This window comes from Cydia splendana, chromosome 9, assembly GCF_910591565.1.
Source record: "Cydia splendana chromosome 9, ilCydSple1.2, whole genome shotgun sequence".
In the NCBI taxonomy this organism is placed as follows: Eukaryota; Metazoa; Arthropoda; class Insecta; order Lepidoptera; family Tortricidae; genus Cydia; species Cydia splendana.
This window is the reverse complement of record NC_085968.1, coordinates 7,657,479-7,682,055: the sequence shown is the minus strand read 5'-3', so window position 1 is coordinate 7,682,055 and position 24,577 is coordinate 7,657,479. Positions and strand designations below refer to the sequence as shown.

The 24,577-nt window shown below is 37.2% G+C and overlaps 1 protein-coding gene across 9 annotated transcripts in view; it reads left to right on the top strand.

Annotated features, from left to right (window-relative positions):
- The window catches only part of LOC134793522 (3',5'-cyclic-AMP phosphodiesterase), a 534,412-nt gene that overhangs the window by 384,722 nt on the left and 125,113 nt on the right, over positions 1-24,577 (top strand). For 4 of the 9 annotated variants that reach the window (XM_063765108.1, XM_063765115.1, XM_063765114.1 and 1 more), the window contains 3 exons: positions 16,592-16,786; positions 17,126-17,209; positions 20,745-20,780. In XM_063765108.1, the coding sequence (XP_063621178.1) occupies positions 16,592-16,786; positions 17,126-17,209; positions 20,745-20,780 (315 nt within the window). Of the gene's footprint in view, positions 1-2,532; positions 2,951-6,948; positions 7,045-16,591; positions 16,787-17,125; positions 17,210-20,744; positions 20,781-24,577 lie in introns of those variants that run through there. The other 5 variants (XM_063765109.1, XM_063765112.1, XM_063765110.1 and 2 more) reach the window with 5 other exon arrangements.

Sequence of the window (24,577 nt, the reverse complement as noted above, 5' to 3'; positions counted from 1 at the left end):
ACACAGAAACGTAAAATGATGTTTAATACAAGTCTTTTTAAACTGCGTACTATTAGGTAATTATGCCTTACCCCCTTAGTTTTAACTAAGAGGAAAAACGCGTTTTCACTAAAAACGGTTTTTAACGGTAACATGTGTATAACTAAGAACGTGAGAGAAAAAAAAGCTATCAACCCATAAACCCATAGTAAACGTAGATAGAGGTACCTTATACCCGACAAAAAATTTTACTGCGTTTTGTTCGTCGTTAATTTATTTTAAACTAAAAATCACCAGTCACAAAATTAATAAATAAATATTAGGGGACATCTTACACAGATCAAACCTAGCCCCAAACTAAGCAAAGCTTGTACTATGGGTACTAGGCGACGATATACATACTTGTATAGATAAATACATTCTTATATACATAGAAAACAACCATGACTCAGAAACAAATATTAGTGTTCATCACACAAATAAATGCCCTTACTGGGATTCGAACCCAGGACCATCGGCTTAGCAGACAGGGTCACTATCCACTAGACCAGACCGGTCGTCAGAAAATAAGTAGGTAACGTCTGGTTGACGTAACTGGTGACCGAAGAGCTGGCGGCTACCTCGCACAACGTATCAGCATTGCGATACAGCGAGGAAATGCCGCCAGCATCCTTGGTACAATGCCTCAAGGGCCTATTTTAGATTTAAGCTAGTTATTAATTTCGTTTAGTAGTACCACTGTATATATATTGTATGTAAATAAATGACCTATTAAAGTAGGTAACTACAAGCCTCAACGTTGCTTAATTAAATAACCAATACAAAGTGAAAGCATAAACTCTTCAATCGGCCTCGAAGAAACGAATACAAGTTATTGCAAAAAAACAACACACGTGACGTTAGCCTAGTTAAATTATTAAGTAGATATGGGCACTAATAACGAAAGGGTTTTGCGTCTGTTCGAGCGGATTTTGGCGGTCATGTTTAGATATGTGTCTGTGTCCCTAATTGGCATTCAGATATCTTACTTAATTATTCTTACAAAAAACATTGGAATCTTTAGGTAAATTTACATTTATTTTAATGACAGCTGTACAAAACATCGAATGTAGTGAAAAACTTTTAATTCGTAAGTTGGCGGATATGTTAGAATCGAATCTGAAATTGGGTACATGTTTGAAATTCAAAAGTCCAATTAAAACTTAGGATGAGTCTGAATAAGAAGCTAAACAAAAAAGAAGGTAAATGCTAAGAAGTCGCAGGCAATTACGGTTGGTGCTTCTTCTTTAGCTTACTTAGCTACTTCTTTTAAGTCTCGCCGTCATGTACATTTTATCTTAGTTTGACTACCATTTCATATGTATCTCTCAGTTACTTAAAGGTTAGCTGGAAGAGATCTCTTAACGGGATAAGTTCGCCTTTGTACACATTTACTGTATTCTCTCTGTGTTATGTACTTGTTTTGTGCAATAAAGTGTTTAATACTACTACTACAAAAACCTACTCACAGAAAATAGATATTGTATGTAGTAATTTTTCAGTAGTACCTATTGATTTTTAATCTTATATTTTTTTTAATCTATTTAGAGTGGCATTGCTATTACGGTACTTAATTGTTTTATTTATGCTTTATTTCTTTATTTAAACTTTATTGTTCAAAAGAAAAAAATAATTTACCTAGAAAATATATTATCTTAAACTAAACTGCCAAGATGGCCCTGTTTAAGTGAGCCAAAAAATTATTTTATGAAACTACATGCTTTCCATTCATTATCTCTTCTAACCTAAATCTATGAAACTGAAATCAGTTACCGCGATCCGCGGCAAGCTTCAGAGGATTCACTGAAAGTTTCCTGACCTACAAACGGACGTGCTTTGCATCGCGCGTCAAAGTAGTTCTTGGGTGTAGGGTGTAAGGGGCGCTTCCGTTCGCACGGCACGCGACTTGCGTCGTTTCCTACACAGGGTTGCGTGCCGCCGTACGCATGCGGCTCGCCCCTTTCGACCCCCGGCAAAATGGCGGTGCCAACATGGCCGCCGGGCAGCCGCAGGGTGTTCCGTGGTGCTGCTCCCGTACGACATGACGTTGACACGATTTCCCCGCGCGAAGCACACCTTTGCCCGCTTCGTTGTGCGACCGGCGTGATCGATTTGTTGCGACCGCAGCAGAGCCGTTACGGGACGCGCGTGCAACAAGTGATCAAGCGTTTTACTTACAATAAATGATACAATCGCTTCGGTGTCTTGTGATGTGACTGTGGGTTATTACAAATATAGAACGTGCCCTTTCGGTCGGTGGCGGCGCGGGTGACGTCGCCGCTCACGTTCCCCGCGCCGCGCAACGTCAACAAGCGTCACGCACTCCGCTCCGCTCGCATAAACACCCGGTATCAACAACGCGTAACCTATACGACAAGAGTGCAACAGTGACACCTGCCCTATCCTAATGACAAGTGCCGTAATATTTTTAGTAAGAATTAAAAAGATGTTGAATGAAAATGTGTGTAGATAAACACGACTAAAACAGGCAAGTGAATATTTTTCGATATGACGATAGACACTGGCGGCTAGTGCGTTGAAGTCACTCCGCGACGGCACGAGTTCGATACAGTAGTGGTTGAGCGTTCGCGCGGGTCGCGCACGCCGTTACGGCCGGCGGCCGCACGTGGTACGCGAGTGACGTTAGTGATTTATGTTGATGTCTTGAGTGAACGGACCGATGGTTTCGTCAGGGGGCGGGAGAGCAGGGCGCGTGGCGCGTTAGCGCCATGCTGACATTTGTTTTCGCGGTGTGGTCAGCAGCTCGCGCGCTGGGCTGGGCGTGCGAAGTGCCGGCGACGACGCCGGAGGCCGACGAGGCCCCCGTGTTGCCGCGACTGCGCTCCGCGCGGGCCTCTAGCGACCTCTCCACCCTTAGTACCACCACCACTAGCTCCAGCCAGACCGGCAGTAGTGATTATTCTAGTAAAAGGTCCACGTCTTGTTACTACAACAAGTATCACCTAAAACCAAATAAATATTTTTATTTAGAAGTGCTCCACCTAAATTATATACTTCTAATTGTTGCAAATCTTGGAAAACGATTCCATTCCTAAGACGTAAATAGGTACAACTGAATCTAAAATTGCACTACACATTTCCTGTTCAGAGTTGATTCTCTTTTTCCTCCATACACACATAATTGTATGTCGACGTTGTTGATTTGTTTTGTCTTAGGTATTTAACAACTAGGTATCACATTGTCTGTCTTAATCAACTCCCATGGTTGAGAATTAACCTTCATAGCAGACACGTTGGGTGGTAACTTGGACTTCGACTCCTCTAATTAATCTGTTGCGAGATGAATGATAATTGTTTGATATAACAGAAACCATAACAAACCGTCCGACCATTTTTGTATTGTTTAGTTTGTTCATAATTATAGGTCGAAACTTTGACAGTGGAAAACTGTATTAAACATAATTATAGACATTTTGTTCGAAGAAGTTGCCGGAAATACAATTTTATGCTAAAGGGGCCCACTGATTAACAGTCCGCCGGACGGTATCGGCCTGTCAATTAGAACAAAATTTTGACAGTTCCGAACAACCTGTCGGCCGATACCGTCCGGCGGACTGTTAATCAGTGGGCCCCTTAAGATAGAAATGTCAAACCATTGAAGAGTAAATGAGTGGGTAAAATAAACGTAACCCATATAACTTATTTGTAAATAACAAATAATTAAGTATTTTATTACCAAAAGACTAATCTCAATAAGACCGCGTTAATAAATACAAACACCAACTGCGTAATGGATAACCTATCCTATCAAGCTTTGTAAATCTTTGTTTTAAAAAATCTGACACAAAAGTGCATCAGTTTTACCGTTTGGCTAAGCGAATAAGTATGTAATAACGAACGGTCTATTGTCAAACTTAAATTAAAATACTATGACAACATTCCATAAATTGATTTCGTTTTTCTGATTTCTGATTTCAAGTTTAAAGGTTCGAAGGAAAATTAAAAGGGCTTCCTATTTACTACAGACAGGAGGAAATTGTGTTTTAGAAGCAACATCAAAGTAAGATTAAGTTTAGAGCTTCCTGCTTTTAACGGCAGGTAAATGCTTACAATTTTATTTTACTACGGAGAGGACAATGCCCTAAGCATATACGAAGCGCAATATCATCGCAAAATTGTGGATGTAACTTAATAACGAAACAATGTACTCAAATAAGGCGGGAAAAGGTTTCACAATATTACAAGCTATAATTCAATACAATGTAACACCATTGTACTACTTTGCTGGCATAGCTTCATCGGGTAAAAGGGAAATTATAGGTACCAAGCTATTGGAGTTCATAAATCCATTTTATAAACGACGGACAAATAAAAATTTTCTACTGAACCCTACATCATCACAAAGGAATTCAATCACTCTAGTTTGTATCAGTCGACAAAGGATTGGACACAAAGAAATTAATTGAGTGATTTAATAACGCGGAGAGGCGGTGCAGCATGGCAGCGGGTTCTTTTCACTCGCATATCTCGGATACCTACAATTCGAATGCGCTCGAATTCAGTCTATCTACTCGTAGACATAGCATACGTGTGCACTACGTGATACCGGGATCAAAGAACGATACGAAACGGAAAACTTCTATTCTATTTGCGATCTCGAATCGAGTGCGCGAGTTGGTGAAATGCTTATTGTTCATGCAGAATAAGCTTTGATGGAAAGGGAAATAGTTTTTGTGACAAGAGTCGTCAGAGCGTTTTCACATTGTCCGATCCGATATCGGATGTAGGATCCTACATCTGCGTAGACAGGCCCCGGGGGCGCGACCGGGCGCCGTCTTTAGGGGTCACGCACACTACAACAAGCATTACGCTTACACATACGCACACAAACAAATATTATCGGTCCAACAGCTGACGGGGGCTCCGGCATGGCTGAATTTATCAGAAGCGCCTTTCCGATATCGTATGTCGGAAAGCGCCTAAGATGACAAAAACAGGTGGAGGAGAGTGCCATTGGCATTAAGTCCGCCGTTATTGCGTTATTTATCGTTTTTAGTGTACCGCACAAAACTTTGTTCGCGATACACTTATGGGATCACTTCGGTCTTGCAAATCAGTTATTTAGTAATAATGATTTATTAAATGCATAAATAAATACAGAGAAAAACATATCTTAAATTGTACTTCCTTCCGACATCCGATATTGGATCGGCCAATGTGAAGACGCTCTCAGTGGAACGCTTTTCCCTGAGTAGGTACTAGGTATGAATCTAAATTACATGCTAGAACCGGAGCTAGGCCTTATTAAATCTGCAAGTAATGAACTAAATTATACATTAGTTAGGTACTTACTTACCTAAATAGCCGTTACTTACTTTTTAGTTTGATTCGATCGGTGGAATGATGGACCGAATGTGTTAGGTTCTCAAGCATTAGCAAAAAACCGGCCAAGTGTGTGTCGGACCTCGCATAATGGATGGTTCCGTACCTTCATACGATACAAACAAAACGCCGTATCGTTACGGCACTTCAGTCGTTTTACATTTTTTGTACGCCAGGGGAGGTCATATTATTTTGGACTTTTGAAGCTATTATTTCCAAAAGTATTTACTCAATAAAAAAACGCTCTCACTGGTGTGTTTAAAATGGCTATGACATACGGACAGACGGACATCACGAAACTATAAGTACGTAGAACGTAGCTAAAATGGCAAAAACAGAACCCTAAAAATGGATTTTAAATTACTATTAGCTTGGATTCAGACTCCTCAAACTTGTTTTTTACCGGCATTTCATTTCAAAATAAAATTTGCAGTATAATTTTATTAAGTAAAGTTTGTCTTTTGCGCTTCGCCCGCTGCATCGTGGCTGCGGAATTGTTCAGGGTGATTCATCTTTTAACGCGTCAGAAGATCTTTCAAAATTATTGATCATGCCTGGCGTTCCAACAGACTTGACTATTTTTAAAGTATATAACGTTAGACCATCCACAAGGTTGAGTTTACTGACCTTGATCTGATTATGAACAGGTATGTGCATTTGTGCAATTAGGTAGAACAACGAAAGTATAGTTATAGCTTTATTTTATGACGTTATAATGTAATACGGAAGTTTCATTTCTACTTTTATGATTTTATTTTTAAGTATATGTATATGAAATTCAATTGCAGTGTACCAAAATTATAATAAGTTAATAACACACCCGCTTCGAAAATCTGATTATCAACAATTACTTTGTTATTAATTTTGTGTACACGAGTCAAGCGTTTTAATAGCACGCTGGTTCTAAATTACTTCCTTGAGTGACTGACTATTTAGGTAAATTCTCAACCATGAATTAATTAAATTTTATTAATAATGACGGCGATTTCACGTTCCCGTCTTAAGGTTAGCTATGCAGGATTTTTTTCTAAGTAGGTACAATTGGGGACATTCCCGGTGAACCACTTTAGAAAATGTTTACCTCGATCCTTACGAGCGAGCTAAACTCCGCCTCCCAAGATAACCAATTAGGATGCATTTTTGATTCCTTATCTTAATTTGCAAATGCTGACCGTCATAAAGACAATGGACGGTAATAAACTTTACTTGAGGTAACCTTTTTTTTTCAACACCCACATTTTTAAATTCCATGCTCATCACTTTAATGATATCGCCTCACCGTCTGCAAGACGTTGAAACGATTTTTGCCCTTAAGGTGGTTCGCTGCCAATGTCCCTCTGTTAATTGCTTATGATTAGTCTTTCATAGTTAGGTAAACATAATATGTCTTGCTTTTCGAACAATAACGATACGATACCCACAGTTGTAACACGGCCCTCAGTATTATAAGGTTTTTAACGACATAGCCTTTTTCAAACAGTTACACAAAGCTATAGTAGGGGAGTCACTCAGAATAGTTTAAGTATCTTCGGTGTTACGTATGATGTGGTCTGGCTGGAGTAGTGGGCTGACTAGGGGACTGTTCAGGTGGAGCGAAGCGCCGCGTCGGTGGAGCGCCCGTGGCGCCACGAGACGCCCTCTGCGCAGAACGCCGGTATCCGCCAGGAGACGGACTACTGGCAGGTAGCTAACATATTTTAATTCCCTTTAATTCGCAATGCATTTAGGTTACAAACAACATAACTTTTAGCCATTGTTTTGCATTTTTTTTCTAATCAGAATCATTGGAACAATCGAGGCTTGAGCTTGAACTCACTACCTCGGCTATTTTTTGCCGTTGAAGGGTCAAAGACTTCATTGAACCCTAATGCGTATCTGATCACGCACAATGGATGGTTCCGTACCTTCATACTATGTATATTAAAAAGCCGTACAAGCCAAAGGGCGTAGATACCTTCACGGCATTTACGTCCTCATCAATGGCTCAACTGAGCATGTTCAAAACAATTTTCGTGGAAATTAATTATAAGATTATATAAGAAGATTATAAGAATTATAAGCTACATTTTCTTGATTTCTTTCAAATGTTTTGTAGCCCCGTTTCAAAGGTGAGAAGGGAGAGGGGACACATTTTTTTGAACATTGTTTTGGGGTATTATTCACTGGTATTGTAAGTATTATACTTGTCACCGACTGCAAACATATATCAGTCTCTTTTAGTTTTACGTTTTTGTTATGAATTGTGCGCAGTTCTGAAATGACGGAGTACCTACTGAGGTAACATACATGCAAAAAAAATATATTTTAAGTCTATTAAAATGTCAGTGGCAATAAATAGATAGAAGGTTGATTTTCTATTTACCCTCATTGAAATTGACATTTCGTCGCTTTTGTACCCATGTCATTGATATCACGAGACGTGCAACCACTGTCGAACGAAACGTCGGAAACAAGGTAAATAGGTAGGCAACAGTAGTAACAACATTTAATTAGATTAACCGATTGTCACGTGTAGGTAATGGAGTTCTGAGTTGACCTTCATTCGTGATTGTAATGTGTATAGGTAATATTTTATTTTAATGTTGGTATAGTACGCACCAATTGAATCTGTATCTTAAGAGCTGTTTCCCACTGACGTCCAGTTTTTTGCGGGTACGGTTTTTTGCAGGATCCAGTTTTCTGTATTATGCATGTAGGATCCCGCAAACGGAATCCTCGTGTGTATTAGCACCTATACTACTAAAACGGGATCCTGCAAAAAACCGTACCCGCAAAAAACTGGACGTCAGTGGGAAACAGCTCTAAAGCAGGCCACTGACGAGCCTTCCAAATGGATGCCGTTACAATGGATTCATCCAAATGGACGGCATCCTAATATTAAACATTGTATGTTTTTGACATTCACGGGCTGATTTTGGATTGCAGCCACGCTATTTGGTCTGTTGGAAGGCTCGTCAGTGGCCACCTTAATACTACTGCGAACGATTTGCAAGAAGCCTATTGAGAGTAGGTATAGATAGTTGCGAATTGGTTCCCTACCAACCTGGTTTAACTTTGCTCTGCTGTTATTCTTTAATAAAAAGGACAAAATACGGATCATTGATGGCAATGATGGCTATCTACATGTATTTATATCCGATTACGTGAAGGGTGATTTTAGAAGTCTTCACAATATACATGTATGTATGCATATAGGTATGTATGTATTTTTGTGGGAAAAGGTGTCGTGTGTCTAGTGGGCCGATTTTAATTCATGAGATGTTAATCAATTACATTTTTACCAAGGGGTTTCTAAGCGATTTTTAAATAGATGGTCAGGTTTTTCATAGAAAAAAATGGTTTATACTTTTTAGATCTTTTACTTGTAGCTCAAATAACATCTGGCAGACTATTCAAACTTTGTAATCTCGTCTTAATCGGTTATTGGACATCGTGCGTCTGTATGTATGTACATATATATATCTCGCACGCACTTTGTTAGTGAAATCGCATTATGCCACAAAAAGTAGTTGTTATTTTATTACAGACATGTTAGGTACAATCAATAAAAAATAAAAAAGTAATCACGTCCTTGAGTAAGAAGCCAAATAAACAACCAAGATAAAAAACTACCTAACCTACATATTATGATGCTACTGACATTTTTACACAATACCATTTCTTTATCTTTATATAAACGTTACTCGTACCTGCGTTTGATCCTGTGAATATTATTGTTTTGTTACTACAAAAACTGAAAACCGCTTCTGGCGTGAAGAAGGCATGATTATAATGGCCGATTCTTGCAATGCTAATTCAAAACTAATTTCTCATTACCAACGATATGTGTCGCACTTGCCACATCTAAATAGACTTGGCTCTCTACCAATGTTTTATAATGCAGTAAATAAATAAATAACTCGTCTTACCCAATCACAACGTTACCTTTGGCCATTTCATGTCTAGTTATTCTAGTATATCGTTTCATTTTGAGGTTGGTCCCAGTGGCAAAACATAGAATTTGATTTCTACCGATGGTTTATAAATAGAGAACCTTATCTTCAGGTTTTAAAAATACTAATCGTACGAACGAAATACAATGTTAGTATAAGATAAGGTTATACTTATCTCCGAAAATTATTGTCACTGCGCATTAAGTAAATAATTAGGCACATTCATGAAAGCTGGAGCGAATGGAATAAACAAAAGGAATTTCTTGCTGGTATCATTGTCTGAGTGCCGTCATGTCTTAGGTATCAATCGTATGTCATGTCGTAGGTACGTTTATGACAATGTCAGCATAAATAGTCAGATATATACTTTCATCCGTTCACCAGATTATCCCGCTGTGAAGGTTTCTTTTTATATACCTACCTATACATATAAGTATATAAATTTTGCGCTGGGTAATGTAAGTTCTTCCCAATTTAAAACTTCAGCGCTGCGTATCTGAATAATATCAGACAATCTCAACACTTTATAATATAGACATCTACTATGGTCAATAATCAGTTGACTTAACCACACAGCTTTACAATCAAGTCTTCACTTTGAACTAAAACATAATTATTTAAGAAGGATCCGTGAAACAATCCGTGATCCGTGACCCGCTTTTATCGACCCAAAGGCATGTCCAGCGGATGAGTCCGATGTCGGGACATGTCAAAGGAGTCCCAAAACCCTTTCAAAACCTTGTACTCCGGTTGCTACGCTGAGCGCAAACGAGTCGAATGCTAAGGCAAATCATGGTAGCCTCGAGATCTGTAACAAATGGGTACAAGTATCTCTGCCTAGGGCGAACTTTTCTACTGGTTTTCCAGAGATTTCGACTCACAACCGTTCGGATAAGTGATTGGAATACTACCCCGGGGCACATTCCGCGAGTTTGGACATCACATTTTCCACTCGAAAGCAGTTGATGAGGACCCGCTATTTAGTAATACGACACTTGCTGACTGGGCCGATGTAAAGTCGTGTTTTATTACATATTGAATTTCAAAGTTAAGTTTCTCAAAGATTGTATTCGTATTCATCTTACGCATAGTATTTACGTACGTAATGTTTCAAATCAAAGTAAAGAAAGGACTGTTAAATCAGTATTTCAATTGCAAAGTATGTGTATTTCCAAATTTATTTTACCTTTATATTTTTGAAGAAGTACTATTTTATTATGAATCTTGTGAGAATTTGTTTTCTATAAATTTGTAATATAACTAAATTTGGCTCACGGCTTTTGACGCAACATATTTATAACCGTGGATATGTTAACTATTTACTGAACTACTTACTTACGCTAGGGCCCGTGGGGCTCGATGCCAGGAGTTGTTAGAAGTTATATCGGAAATACTTAATAACTTTTGTTTTTCGTCTCCATAACGTCTCCTGTCGTCGAATCATTTGCCGTCATTAACTTTATCTACGAAATATTTGAAGCACTGATTTGTATCTAATAAGATCATTTTCGCACGATACTCATCAACTATACCATCTCACTTTTTAATTAATTAATAATAATAATATTGAAAATTAGTCGTTTATGTAATTGCAATACACAAACTTAAACTCTAAGTAAACGGAGTCAGTTTATACCTACCTAGCTGCCTTGCTACCTCTAGTAAAAATGGGTCATATGTTGATACCGATTTGACATTTCAACAGTATCCAATATACGCTTTTCCCTTATACGGCTGTACAGGCACCTGCAATAATATACTTCGAAGGCCGCAAAAATATGCGACACGACTCTACAAATAAGATTAGTAGGTACCTACTTATTTTATTGTTATTGCATATTGAACTTCAAACTTGGAGCTATTGACTAAGATAAAACTGGAACAGGTCCATAAGTATTAACCCTTAAATGCATGATTTTTTTTTTGCCCGAAATTAATATATGTATCAGTGTTAGAAGTTGAATTGGCTAAATCATATTTATGTAAATATGTAATTTTCAGTAATAGATATATTAATTTTTTTACAACCATTAGAAAGGTACACTATTTGTCATACACCTATGATAAAGTTTTTAAATATAAAATAATTACAAACCCCGAAAACACCGTTCAAAATCACATACTAAAAATTATCAACTTATGGATTTTTCCAAGCTTTCCGACTTTTCGTCTTAAAACGAATGTAATTTTTATAAATTAATAATTATGCATAAAATTTAACCCTTAAATCATCATACTTGACGTTCGATATAAAGGTGCGTTCAAGAACGTAAGCCCTTTTTTTATCTGTGAGCTGTCTAATGCTTTGTAGACATTTTACAATACTATGGATTTAAGGGTTAAGAAACAAAATTCAACACCTACCAACATAATGAAAATCAATATGAGTATATGTGTGTCACGCTCGATCACACGTATTTTTACGCAAGCTAGCATGGGAACAATATACATTTTTAACAATATTAACTTAAATACGCTTAATGCATGTCAAGAAAAAGGCCACCGGAAAGGGTATATTTTCTTTGTTGCATTTGAGTTAGAGAGATAAGTCATATTAATCCTATAGTGCATCTATATATATGGAGCCATTTTGCACATTTATTGTTAGCATAGTAAAGTTATAGAATAAAGAACTGGATACACAATCTGATGCCTGTTTAAATTGATGCTCAAACTTCTTCTTTGATGAAAAAGTTGTTAACGCCTCAAAAGTTTTCGTCTATCAGAATATTTAAATTCTGCCGAGCATATTTTCTTTGCTAATAATTATACTTATAAAACAACTAGTTTTCTGTGATAAATAATTGTGGAATTCTATACTAATCAAGCTAATAGCTAACTAAGCCAATTTAAATTAATGAATTTTACTATGTCTTAAAATATTTGCACTTTCAAACTGCATGCAGCCTTAAGGGGCCCACTGATTGCCAGTTCTCCGGACGATATCAGCCTGTCAGTTAGTCGCAAAAGGTGACAGTTCCGAACAACTGACAGGCTGATATTGTTCGGCGAACTGGTAATCTGTGGGAAGATAATAGACACCGTTGGATTTCTAATACTTAAGACGAATGAGTAATACAGATTTAATTTAATTTACGTACGTATTTCATACTTATATGGAATACTATTATACATGTATTTAATGTATGAACGTCATTGTAAATTCAAAGCAAAAATAACTTCATGTAACGTTACAGGGGCCGTCACAATAATATGATTAATTATTCACTGATGCGTTATTTATTTTGGTCGTCCTTGAAATGAATATCGCAGTTTGATATCGCAGAGATAATGCAATCGTGGTAATGAACTCTGAGGTTGCATTTTCAGTGTTCCGTACAAAACTTGGTTCACGGAACACTTTCTTTAAATCTATTTTAGATTTAAGCTAGTTATTAATTTCGTTTAGTAGTAGGTACCACTGTATATATATTGTATGTAAATGATTAAAAAAACAAAGATTCCAATTAAATTTTATTGTCGCTTACATTCAGTTACGACGATACTATTGCGTTCATTTTATCTGTTATATAGGTATTTAATTGTAAAGCAATTGCATCGTATACGTATACGTTGCTAACTAACCAGTCGAAATATTAATGTATACTATTTACTGTAATTTTTAAAATGGTTAGGTATTATTCGTATTGTTAAAATTAATGTTTTCAATAGCAAATATTTGGTTTTTGTTATACAATTTCGGTCTAACTTAATAAATTTAATAAAAGGTAAGTGGGTACTGTACCTAGTGTATGTACCTAGTATCAACTAGCATTCTACAGGAGCCTAACCTTGATACCTGAAAAAGAAAACAGTTTTAACAGAGACCTCTAGCGGCAGCAGTCGAAACAACCTGCTGAATGAGGTTTACTGAAAGCTTGCGGACAGGCTTTGCAGTTTACTCGAGGTATTAGTTCACCTCGCATCAACTAGATGTCGTTACCTGATCTAGTCTTGAAATAATATTGATATTATGGGTATTATTGCGGCATTATTAAACAAAATAACAAAAAGGAAAAATCATTACAGCGTAGCGCTTGTATATTTATATTAGCGTTATTGCTCACGTTTATTGAATACGTATATTAATAGAAGTCTTTCCAATTACATTATGTAGTATGTGTCTGGCGTACCTACTTATTAATCACAGTAACTATCTGGGGGCACGGCAGTGCCCCCGCCAAGTCGAGCAAAACAAAGAGGCACGGCCGTACCATCCTTTTCCCGAAGCTATTCGGGCGATTTTCGACGTCCTGTAATTTTGTGCTGGCTAAAGCTAGAACCCTGAATTTTTAGTGACATATAGGGCTTAACATACTTTAGATATATTCTCAAAAACATTCAATTTAAACTTGTAGTTTAGGAATGATTGTACGTCAAAGTTCCTTAGTTTCGACACTGACACACTCACTCACTCACGATCATCATAATTCTAAGGTACTTCTAGCATACCCACAAGCTTCAAATTTTAAACGTATGTAGTTTTCAGCTTATGAAGCCATAAAAAACCTAAAAATATTGCAATATCAGTCACGTTTTAAAGATTTAAGAACTGCACAAGTAAGTTTGTAGTCCCATATACATATATGGTATTACAAAGTTACTGTTGCAGTTCCAACAAATAGTAGGTAAAGTAAAGTTCTGTGATGTACGATGTGAAGATGTGTATATGTATACACATCTTCTTTAATATACGTGTATATTACGAGTAGGTATGGTATGGCTATGAGCATGGTAAGGATATGAATATGGCATAGGTATGAGTGCGGGTATGGTGTGGGAGTTATAGGATGGGTATAGTTTGGTATGGCCATGAGTATTGTATAGGGGATGGGTATGAATATGAGCTTTGATAAAAGTGGTAGCTGATTAAGCTGGCGTACAAGAAGTGGTACCCGAAAAGAAGGACTACCTACAAAAAGAGATGAGATCCCATCAAAAACATTACATGTAAAAAGATGCAAGTCTCGCAATGCAATTCTTCTACTACAAAAAAGTTTTGAGATGTTACTTATGTGAAACCAAGTCGGTTATTTTAGTCAGTGCCAGGGGGTGTTAAACCCTATCAATAAGATATCTTTAATTTTTAATACATATAATGACTAAAGCGGTGGTGGCCGAGTGGATATGACGCCCGACTTTCAATCCGGAGGTCGCGGGTTCAAATCCTGGCTCGTACCAATGAGTTTTTCGGAACTTATGTACGAAATATCATTTTATATTTACCGCTAGCTTTTCGGTGCAGGAAAACATCGTGAGGAAACCTGCATACACCTGCGAAGAAATTCAAAGGTGTATGTGAAGTCCCCAATCCGCATTGGGCTAGCGTGGGGACTATAGCCCAAGCCCTCTCGCGCATGAGAGGAGGCCTGTGCCCAGCAGTGGGACGTATATAGGCTGAATTATTATATTATATATTATATAATGACTAGAGTAATCGTAAGTCCGAGTACAGGAGCAGAGCACGAAGGCGATTCCATTGCGAAGAGGCGTAAGGCAGGAAGACGTTATCTCTCGGAAACTGTTTACTGCCGTAATGGAAGACGCCTTCAAGCTCCTGGAATGGCAAGGACTTGGCATCAATATCAACGGCGAATACATCACTCACCGTCGGTTTGCCGACGATATCGTAGTCATGGCAAAGTCGATGGAGGAACTCAGCATGATGCTCGATGACCTCAACCGAGTTTCACTACGGGTGGGCTTGAAAATGAACATGGACAAGACGAAACTTACGTCAAATGCCATGTTGTGCCCATCCCAGTCTCTGTTGGGAACTCGGTATTCGAAGTTGTTGACTCGTACATCTACCTAGGACAAGTAGTCCAATTAGGTAGGTCCAACTTCGAGAAAGAGGTCAACCGCCGAATCCAACTCGGTTGGGCAGCGTTCGGGAAACTACGTAATGTCTTTTCGTCCGACATACCTCAGTGCCTCAAAACGAAAGTCTTTAATCAATGTGTGTTACCAGTGATGACTTACGGCTCCGAAACGTGGTGTTTCACTATCGGCCTCATCTCAAAACTCAAAGTCGTTCAACGAGCTATGGAGAGGGCTATGCACGGAGTTTCTCTGCGTGATCGAATCAGAAATGAGGAGATCCGTAGACGAACTAAAGTCACCGACATAGCCCACCGGATTAGCAAGCTGAAGTGGCAATGGGCGGGCCACATTGCACGCAGAGAAGATGGCCGATGGGGTCGAAAAGTGCTCGAGTGGAGACCACGGACTAGCAAGCGCAGCGTAGGACGTCCACCCACAAGATGGACAGACGACCTTGTTCACGTCAGCAGTGGACGTCTTATGGCTGAGATGATGATGATGATGAATAAGTGTAATAACTTTTGTAGGTATTTTAAATAAAATAGATCCATAATTTGATTCGGTTCAACATATTTTTACCCATTTACCCTATTAATAGCTTTAGTGAACACTGCTCACATCCAAGATCCAAGAGTCATCAGTCATCACTTTGTGATCTTATCGAAGGGCCATCCGATTACTATCTAACCGTCAGCGTCGTGACACTCAAGACTATTTTGTATCATAATGTCGCGGCGACGTAAGAACTATGTTCTTGCAATAGGTACTTGCAATACCTATGTTATCCCGCGATAAGCTATAAATAAGTTTAAGGTGATAACAACTATTCTTTATTTGTTTGTGATTTGGGCCGGACGCACGCACGATTATGTCTAATAAATAATTATATTTCATTAATTAGCCAATTACATATGAAATAAACAATATAAATAAGTAAAATGGGTTGAAAACTGGAATTACCAGTGTTATTCAAAAGTGTAGTATCATGACTGTTACGATAAGGTACCTAAGGTTGTGTTTAAATTATAAGAAATAATTGCGTACATTATTAGTATAATTACCTAGATGTGTTAAATATGTTAGACTCTTGTAATTTTTTGTTAGAGTTAAACTTAAAGCTTACTTGACAGTAGTTCAATTCAAGCTTAGTTTAAAGTAAAACTTTAAATTAGCTGTCATGGATAGCACAGTCAGTGGCGTAGCGTGAACTAATCTAGCCGTAGGCGAAATCAAATCTGCGAGGCCCTTTTCTTTCACTGTGCCAGAAGGGGCCTCACGCGAGGCCCCTCTTGGGGCGCGAGGCAGTGGGCGACGGCCCACTTCGCCCACGCTTAGCTACGCCACCGCACAAAGTTATGGCATAAACCACCATATTATTTTAAATATTTTAATATTTGTTGTGTTGTCAATATTTCGAAAGAATGATATAATTTAATATGTACATGTGATTTATTTGGCGTATTGAATTGTTTCAGCTTTGATGTGGAGAATGGCGCCGCGGGTGGTGTCGCGGGGGGCGCGCGGTCCCCGCTCGAGGGGGGCTCGCCCTCCACCGCCCTCGTGCTCCAGGCCATGCCTCAGCGCCGCGAGTCCTTCCTATACCGCTCAGACTCGGATTTCGAGATGTCGCCCAAGTCTATGTCGAGAAATAGTTCGATAGCCAGCGAAAGGTTAGTAAACTTATTTTATTTACTGACATGGTTGTGTACATTTTGAAACTTACCTCCTTTAGCTATGCCTTTATCAAAATTGTATAAATTGTAGGTCCAATTGACAGTTATAGCGAACAGATGTCCGCTTTTATAGGCAAATTGCATGGTTACTTTACCTGTAAAATACTCGCATGCATTGGCCGTTATTGTGACGCATTATCGCCAACTTACCCCTTAGCTGATAGTATTAGATGCGTATTAGTAATTAATCCTGCGATTTGAAAACACGTTGATAGATGCCCTGTTTTTTTATTTCATACTTTACATTGACACTAACGGTTTATTTTCTACATTTAGTAGTACACAGCAAATATCCCCTGTGGTTAGCCGAAGAAGAAAGCTTGAGAAATTGTCTCCAGAAGGGGTTGATAATGTGAAATCGTAAGTTAGGTATTTTTAAATTAGTCAGATACGGGAAACGGATGCTTTTTATACACACTGGCATCATTATCAATTAACAGCCTAACTTCACTTCGATAAAATGACCCGGAAGCAACTTTTTTATATTATTAATCATTTTACACGATAGCTATCAATAAAATCATTTCATTGAATGACTAATGCCCCAAAATTTACAAATACTTAAATATCTGGAAATCATTTTCATACATTGTAGATTCGACAATATTTCTAACATCACAATGTTCGGTAAAACCACTGGGTAATTGCTACTAATTGGATGGGATCCGTTGCACTTGATAGACTAAGGTACCTGAAGCATATTCATGCAAACAACTACTTAAATTAAATAAATAACACGCATGAACACGCCAAACTTTGAACACAATTTTTTTGCCATTGATGGTGTAGTTTTTCGTATACTTAAATTCTAATCGTTATAACACGGGAATACATGATGATTGTGCGAATAGGGTATTATACTGTATTTAAAATAAATTATTTTACACCATGCATGAAATAAAGCACCAGATATTTATTAGAAAAACACAGATAGTAGTTGTTTTTAAACACAAGTTCTATTTAATAAATCGGATAGAAATATAAAAAGTAGGTGAGTTGACCGTGACGTCACGATGTAATGTTTCATATAAATTCCATATTAGCAGCCCGAGAGTGAAATCATATTCCACCAACAAGCCTTGGAAAATTCGGTCGGTCGGTAATTGGTCGTTCTTGTCTACGTGACAGCGTGATAAAACGGTGTCCGTTACTTTCCATCCCGCGGTGTTAAAAAGTGACAGTTATTTTATCACGTGCATAAAACCATCCATAATATGCCTCCAGAAAAATACAAGTTGTAAATAACAATTACAATTTTGGAACATACAGCGTTCTTCTATAAAGACACCTTGAAACCTTTCTTTTTCATATTTCATGCTCTGAAAGTGGGTCATTGTTGATCTATAAACTGTGCTGAAAATAATGCATTTCTGCTCTAGTGCTGAAAAGTGGTGTATTCCTCTGTATCCCCGTCCCATCAGCAACTAAGTGAAACAAAGTGCCCAAATTTTGGCGTACCCGGGCTTTATAATTGAGGTTTATTTTATTTTATTTATTAGGAGAACAACAAAGTAAACTGTACATAAGATCCTATTAAAAAGTAACTTACATACTATAAAACATGCATTTTTCTCCCCAGCAGTTCTCACCGAGAACTAAAAATCAGTTAAATTCAGTTTACAATTATTAATAGATATTTTCTATTGGCACGAACCATTAGTAAAAAATGTTTTTATTAATTAATAATTTTTTTCTCTGTTAGTTACAAATTCTTACGTCCGTGTAACGTTGCATATTCGTTGTTGCGTCTGTATTAACATTAACGCATTCACTGCCAGGGGGTGTGGCCTAGGAACAAACTTGTATGACGATGGACGCACATGTGCGTCGGGGCAGTTCCTAATATGTCGTATCCTAGGGACAAAAACACAAACTAAGACACGACATATTACTCGCGGAAGTCGCGGATACATAAACTATATATAACCAAGATAACGAATCAGTTGTGACGTTAATTGTTTTATCAATTAGATTTTTAATCGTTATATTTGGCCAAGTAAGCAGTTTTGCTGAATTTTCCATGACTGTCATATCTGTATAAATACTTTGCATTATAGATATTAATTACATTATTAGGATCTGTGAAAAACCAGTATAAATGTTTTACAGCCGTATTCGAACAATGAGAGACGTCAAATAATAGATATGGAAACGATATAGATTGGATATGTCAGTGTCAAAAGTGACGTTTCTTCAAACAAAAACTTCACTTTAAAAGTCAAAGTCGTCAAAGCAGGTATTTTTCTTCTGAGCCAATTAATATATTCAACACGAACTTTAATTACCTATCGTTCCAGGTTTCTTAACATAAATGTAATGTGTAAACCTAAACTTTTGAAGCCTTAAATTCAAAATCGTTCTACTGTACTCTACATACAACTTTGTCTGTTACAAACTTTTGTTTGGCAAGACCGCAAACAAGTTTGAGTCCATGACAACTATCCAAGTTAGCTACAGTTTGCTACAATTGTTGTTATTCTGCAAAACATCAGAATACAAACTTGCTAGCACGAGCAATTGGTGAAAGTCATATTATCATTACATTATAATAACACTACATAAATTTTATCAACCGTATATTCAATTGTTCATCCAATTCGAACGTGTCCGAACTGTTGCCGCGCCTATATTGGCGTGTTCCAAGTGTTCCAACCTTAATGCACCTGAGTCCTTTATCACGCAGTATCATTATTACAAATCCGTTATCATCTTACCATTAAAACCTTTAAAAAACCGACTGTGAAAAGGATAACACTAAATATGATCCCTTTTATGTGAGCTTGCAACTGATATGTTTGAAGTCGGTGCTAAGCCAAATCTCATCAAACATTGAATCCAACAATTCGTCCGTCTTTTGTAAAATTGTCATGTTGGTACCTATGTGTCGATTTGTATGCATTGTTTATAATTCTAAGCTTTATCATGTTATTTCCTTTTTTGTTATACTGTTTTTTTCTGTAAAAAATCCACTAGATCTCAATTAAGGTATGAAAATGCCCCGGTTCTAGAATGTAGGTACCTACATTATTTGTATAGGATTAGCTCTAATATTTTTTTTATTATAAAACGTCAAATTGCATGTAATACAATACATTTATACCTAAGTTATAAATTAGCGCGAACACTTCTAAACAAAAAGCACATACTAAATTACACTTACCCACCTCTTGTCTCGACAATGACACCTCAAAGGCTGAATGTGAAGGCACTCCTAATGACAAGGACGAAGCTTTGTGGCGAAGATGTAAAGTAAGGAATACAAGTAATATGTCTTTTGTACCTAATACCTGTAAATATTATATTACTAACATTTCACTTGCCAGCTTACTCACAATAGCGGAGAAATGAAGCGCATCTTTTGGCCAAAGCATGCACTGGTTGGTTCTAATATAACTGTGTAGGTAGGTGTACGTATGGTAATATTTGATTGTTCCATCGATGTCGCATCGCACCGCGCACAATGCTATTGTCACTGAGTTCCTCCCACAGGGCCGAACTCGCGGCGTAACACTATTCTAGCACTGATCTAAAGCTAAGTACCCCGCAGTACCTATAGGTCCCTCTGGTGCCGCCAAGCGTACACGTAAGCGTAACACGCGTACGATGTTAAACTCTGATTATATTAATTAGATTGCCATTTAAATGATGTAACTTTTGTTGATTGTTTTTTAAAAGTGTACGATTTTTAAATTATTAATTCAAAAAATAAGATTAAAACGTTGTTCCAAATGAACGCTTACCAAATATATGTACTATAATAACTATAACCAATAAATATCGAACCATAAAAGTTTTATAATTTATATAAAACGGTAACTAATTTTTGGAATCTATTAATCAATCAGAGTGTAATCCAGTTCGTTCTTTCTTTTCCTTATATTTTAATTGCTTGCAGATTCAAGGAGTCCGAGGCGGCGCAACTGGACAGAGCGTATGTATAGTGTATACTTACTTACGCACACTAGCACGCCTGCTTTATCACTGTCTCGGTTTTCTTGGCTTGCTTTTTCATTGGCAATTCGTTTTATTTTTCACGTTTCTGTTGGTATTTTATGCTGCCATTGGTTTGTCCCTTTTGTGCTTTGGTGGGTGGATATTTGTTGCCAACGTTACGACTGCGGAGCAAAAGGTGGGTATTTCTAATGGTGCTTATTTCACTAATACATAGATAGATACTTACATAGATTTTCATCACGTAGGTAACTTAATTATTTTAAGTCATATATAAGATAAAATAATATTATTTTAAGAATCATATAACCCTTCGAATGAACTTTACGTAGGATGTATTTACAAAGCAGCATATGCAATGAGAAATGTTTTAAATTTTATTTTTAAGTGCTGAGTCGCATGACTCGCATGCGTTTAAAAAGCGATCTGAAATGAAATCCAAAACCAGGCGTAATTAATGAATAATCCTTTACCATCGTATTTTCACGGAAACGCACGAAGTTTTATGCTATTTCAGTCAGTCTCAGTACAAAAAGCGTGACAAATACGAATGTTTCCGAGAAAATAAGATGGCAAAGGATTGTCACTAAATCTACCTACGTCGAAACCATTTACTGATGTACAGTTCGTTTTTCAAAGTATTTTTTCTAAATAAAACATGGCTCGTGTTTTTATCAACAATCGGCAATGTCTTACTTTTTAAATTTTTATAAAGAATATGGTTCATTTATGGTATATTTGGAAGCCGTAGCTGAGGATGCAACCGGAATAAACGCTAAATGATAAATGAGAGGGCGAGAAAGATTTAATGTAATTTATGAGTGATAACATCAAGTCGCTGGCTAAATATTTTCACGATAGTTGAAATTCGACTTAATGTCACTATGATTTCAGTTCGATAGAAGTGAAATATAGAACCCTGTAATATTGGGCCAGTGAAGTTACAACACAAAAACTTCACCGCCTCTCAAAAATCTTATTTTTGTTTTTTATTACCTACTTTCTAAACGATGTTATAATTATTTGTAGCTTTATCGTTAGGTATCTAGTTTCTGACGTCGCATCATGGCACCCCATTCCATAACAATAGATATGTCTAACTGCCCGATTCGAACTTTACGATACGTCAATTAATAGATCTAGAAACGATATGGATTAGATATGTGTAAGTGTCAAAAGTGACGTTTTTGTTTAAAGAAACGTCACATTTGACACTGGCATATCTAATCCATATCGTTGCTAAATCTATTAATTGACGTATCTTAAATAGTGATGTGCCGTGGGAATTTCTCGGGAACAAGGAATATTCCCATATGGGAAATTCCTGGGAAATTTCCCGGTGTTCCCGGGAAAATTCCCCAAACAGGGGAATATTGAAACAGATTAAGTGTATTACAATTTTAATTAAAGCTAGCTATAACGACAAGTAACTGCGTTTAGTAAAATAAAGTAGCCAAAAACCGTAAAATGCAAAGTGGCTTCCCAAAAAATACTTGGAAAGTGGATTTGCTTACAACATTCGACACTTTGGATGTTTCTCAAAAATATATGGCATCACTTTAAGCCCGCGATGTACCTGAATGCGAAGTCAGATCATTTCGAAATTTTCTCCATACAAATAGATACTAATATATTTTTTTTTATCTCCAAAAAATTATGGCTACAGAATTTTTTTTATTAGATATTTTGAATAATGTAATGCAAAAACATTCACAAGAACCCGTCCTTAATACGTATGTAGAAAAATTTCTTGGTAAAAAGCTTACGGAACTCCACTATTCTTATTAGTACCTAACTTATTTTGACCCTGATTAAACTGTGATGATTTGTATCGATTTTGTTGAATAATGGCGAATTATTGTAAAAAAAAAAATATTTTGGCCGAGAAATCATTCCCAGCAACTATGGGAATTTTCCCAGGAAGAATGGGAAATTTCCCGGGAGTATAGGGAATTTTCGTAGGCGGATGAGATATAGTTTATAATGTTTTCAAAAAAAGTTTAAGATGCTAAGTGTTGACTGAATTTCTGATAATAAAATAGTATATCTATGCGCCATTTCAAAATTCCCCTACTTTCCCTTCATATGGGAAATTTCCCGGGAACGTTTCCGGGAAATTTACCACCAAGGGAATTTTCCCGGTAACGGCACATCACTAATCTTAAAGTTCGAATCGACGGTTACTCTATATATATTATTATGACGAGAGGTTACCTATGTGTTATGTCTAACACTTCTCCTGAAGTTGAAGGAAATCGTATCAAACTACCTATATTATATCATAATCATAACCGTTTATTACAATTTAACATAAATAGGATCTTGTACAAATGCAATAGGTATTTTCATAGAAATCATTTCAATTTTGTTATGTGAATATTATGCTCCCAAATGTCATATAATATGCCACCATTAGGCGTATGCATGCAAGTTTTAAAAATATAATAGTTACTAAATGCCTCCCTTCCGCACATATTACCCACAAATGCAAGCACAATGATAGTAAGATCGGACTAATGTCAAATTTATATAATATTTTTAAAATCTGAATGCGCCTCCAGGACTCTCGTTAACTAATAGTCTGACGTGCGCAAGTTGTGCATCCGTCACTTGGCACAGTTATCACATATGCGCAACAAAATAATAGACATCAGAATAATCCTGTTACGCCATGAAGCTATTATACAGTATGTTACCGGCAAATGGGCTTTTTTTAAACAGGGTAAAGTAACATAGTTCTTTAACTTAACCATGACCTTAATTTAATTAATAAACTAAAATTCAGACTTTATTAACTTTTTAACAAACTTTTAATTGCCAACAATGTACAGCACAGTACATTGACAAGTAAGTGCTAATGACAGCTCTTCATACTTTGTTTATTCTTATTACGACGTTTATTTCAAGAGTTAGAGATACCAACAGTACTTAAGAGCCAACGGGAGTGGTCATTTCTCCATACAAACGTACTCCTCGTTTTCCTCCGTGGTTTTTGAAGCTAGAGCAATGATTTTTTCAACACAGATTAATATTGTCAACATCTGTGTCGGACCGTTTTGCTTTTTTTGATATTTTTGTTTTTTAAGGCGCTAGAGCCCTTCAAAAATGGCCAAAATGGCCTAATTGACTATGCCGCAATGAGAGGCGTGGCATTCAAAACTGATATCAATTAGCCAAAAAAGCAAAACGGTCCGACACAGATAATTTCATAATCATTTAGATTTCCAAATTTGGTTACGATTGGTTAAGTTTTGGAGGAGGAAACAGAGGAGTACGAAACCTCGATTTTTGAGATTTTTACGCAGGATTTTTCGCCTTGTCTTTATCGCACTACTTTTAGGTGCCGCTTCCGTTAGCGAGACGGGTATATTTACCTAAAATATTTAAAACTCAGCTCCTGTTTCGTCTTAAGATAACTACACCAAATTAAAGGCACTAGTCTCATTGATAATCACTTTATTACCAACTAAATTAAACTTTAATACAAACCCCACATTTTAATAAAATAATACATTAACCCCACGTAATCCGAGTACTTGACATTACTTTGGTACCTGTCTGAAGTGCTCGAGAATCCTTTCCTCAACTTGCACTGGCACGGTCCCGTGCAATGCATGGCCCTTTCAGGCTGACCAGGGGCGATTGGCCTATTCTCACGAACTCGCTGAAAAACCGCTGTTATCAATCGAGCATTGTGTGGATGTCGTAAATTTTTCCTGTTTCCGATAAAGCCTTAAGCCTTGAGCTGCAGTTCCATGTGTATTAATGTACAACTCT